Below are 2370 nucleotides of genomic sequence, written 5' to 3'. Positions count from 1 at the left end.
GCTAAACTCTGCATGTTATAATTTCACTCTGTAGGAAGAGGAATCACCAGCACTCAGTAGAATAATCCATCATGTCCATTTATTGGACATAAACATCACACAATCACAAGAGCCAATGTTTTGAGACCACGCAGGGTCTCTTCATCAGGGCATGCCATGGGCATGCCCTGATGAAGAGACCCTGCATGGTCTTGAAACGTTGGCTCTTGTGATTGTGTGACGTTTATGTCCAATAAATGGACATGATGGATTATTCTACTGAGTGCTGGTGATTCCTCTTCCTACATTGTGTCTGCACGGTGCCATCCGTGTTTATCACTACAAGCACCATTGTCTATGTAGGCCTGGATTGCTGCAAGGTGTGCGGAGGATTTCCCCTTTTTTATTGAATGATTCCGGGTTTCCTTAACAATTTTGTCCGTTGTCTTTCTTCCCTTTCAGGCACCTGGGTGACCTTTGGATCTCAGATCACAGATGAGGTAAGGAGATAGGATAGCTGGTAGTGATCAGGGTGGTACAGTAGCAGCCAGCACGGGACATATGGTGTGATGGAAGACTGCTGAAACATCTAATCCGGTCCATTTATCTTCCACCAGATGGCAGAAAATCTAATGACAGTTGCCTACGAACATGGGGTCAATCTGTTCGATACTGCGGAGGTGTATGCAGCAGGGAGGTAAGGTGTGAGCCCTGGAGCACAACACCTGGTACATGGGAGGAAGAATTGATTTCTGAGATATTGGTATACTAAACAGAACAGAACAAGTTGTTCCATTCTTGTAGCAAGTTGAATAAAAAAAGTAAAGCTCAGGTTTCCAAAGATTAGGATTTAAAGCCCAATTAGTGTGCCGTGGGGTAGACATTGTACCAACAACCTGCATTTCATAGCCTTACCTTCACTTTGCTATTATACCATTGGGCAGTTTATGTAAATATGAAAGTCCAATAGCACCAGAATTGGACCAGACTGCCCAGTGTACTCAATAAACCAACATACCACTATAAGTCTGTTTAGCGATAACTCCCCGCAGGGAGCCGCTCTTTGCCCGGTCCACATCTAGTCGGTCTAGGGGTTGATTTCCATCTGCGCCCATTAGCACTAACCGCCCTCTCCTGGTGCCCATAAATTGATGTCGACTTCAGTAGTATGATGCTAATTGAACGTTTTATTGAACATCTTCTGTGGGAGAGAGGGTATAGGGGTTCTAGGTGTCTAGGGGTAACCATCAGAAGCTCGAGACTCACCGGATCTTGTTAAAGTAGCCATGCAGCTCCACAATCCAAGAAAGAAACACTGACCATGCTCTGAGATCCACATAGATCCAGGGCACTTCAAGAGCCTGTACTGGTCCTGGTTCTTTTATTCTCTCCATCTCTCAGGCCTCCTCCATGTTGGAGGCCTCAGGGAAACATCTTCCCTCACTTCAGCCTATGCCCACCCCCAGGCCTCAGCCTAGCCTGGGGGGCAGGCTGAACAGGACCCAGTGCTAATCCATGACTGGTCCAGGCGAGAGAGAGAGAGAGAGAGCACATGGCAGCTCCCACCAATATATGTACACTCTCCCAGCATGCACCACTGGCTGAGAGAAGCCCAGGAATTGGCTGCTGTACTGTACACATATTACAGTGTCTCCTATTGGCTGTCCCACAATATGACAGAGTCTTACTCCGCCCGGGGGGGTACAGACAAGGTTAGACACCTGGGATTAACCATGTAATTGCTACTAAAAATCCAGCCAGGCTGTCTACAGCCCTGGCTGTCACTAAATGCGTAGTAGCCAAGTCACAAAAGGTGATGGGCGCTACATCTGCATAGAGTTGTGTGTGAAGAGGGTGCGGCCATTACTCAGCTGTGCCAGCATAGACCACTGGAGTGGGAGCACTGGAAGTACATATCTATGAAGTGTAAAGAGCACATTATTGCATTTTCAAGTGAAAATCAGTTAAAGGGTTTCTAAATCCTCCGTTTTTTTCCCCCTATATATATAAGGCTAGCAAGCAGTAGATATATGCAAAAAAAAAAAAAAACAGTTTAAACTTACCCGTCTTAGCCGCGCGCTCCCGTCCGAAAATGCTCGGGCGGCCGCAAAGTATCTTGGGGCGGGCGCAGTTCGGATTTTCGGCCGGGAGACGAGGCGAGACGCAAGGTAAGTCTATGGAGGCGTGCCGCAGCGCTGGAGGGTCAGATGTAAAGGACAGGAAAGAAGAAGAAGATCGGATTAAGAGACATCATTTAAGGTAAGTGCTTTCATTAAGATTGGGGGGAGGGAAAAAAGTTTTTGCCTTTAATGTCACTTTAAGCGTCATAACATATAGTGCTATGCAGGGCTGTCCCTACTCTAACTGCCACCTGAGGCTGTAGAGTGTGGG

The 2370-nt window shown here is 47.1% G+C and overlaps 1 protein-coding gene across 2 annotated transcripts in view; it reads left to right on the top strand.

The window, feature by feature from the left end:
• LOC108802082 (voltage-gated potassium channel subunit beta-3) overlaps positions 1-2370 on the top strand; it is a 52088-nt gene that overhangs the window by 21988 nt on the left and 27730 nt on the right. For both annotated transcript variants that reach the window (XM_018573978.1, XM_018573977.1), the window contains exons 3-4: positions 442-479; positions 597-676. In XM_018573978.1, the coding sequence (XP_018429480.1) occupies positions 442-479; positions 597-676 (118 nt within the window). The remainder of the gene's footprint in view (positions 1-441; positions 480-596; positions 677-2370) is intronic.

This window comes from Nanorana parkeri, unplaced genomic scaffold (assembly GCF_000935625.1).
Source record: "Nanorana parkeri isolate BGI_ZX_2015 unplaced genomic scaffold, ASM93562v1 scaffold2654, whole genome shotgun sequence".
In the NCBI taxonomy this organism is placed as follows: domain Eukaryota; kingdom Metazoa; phylum Chordata; class Amphibia; order Anura; family Dicroglossidae; genus Nanorana; species Nanorana parkeri.
The sequence above is the reverse complement of the archived record's forward strand: the minus strand, read 5'-3'. Positions and strand labels throughout refer to the sequence as shown.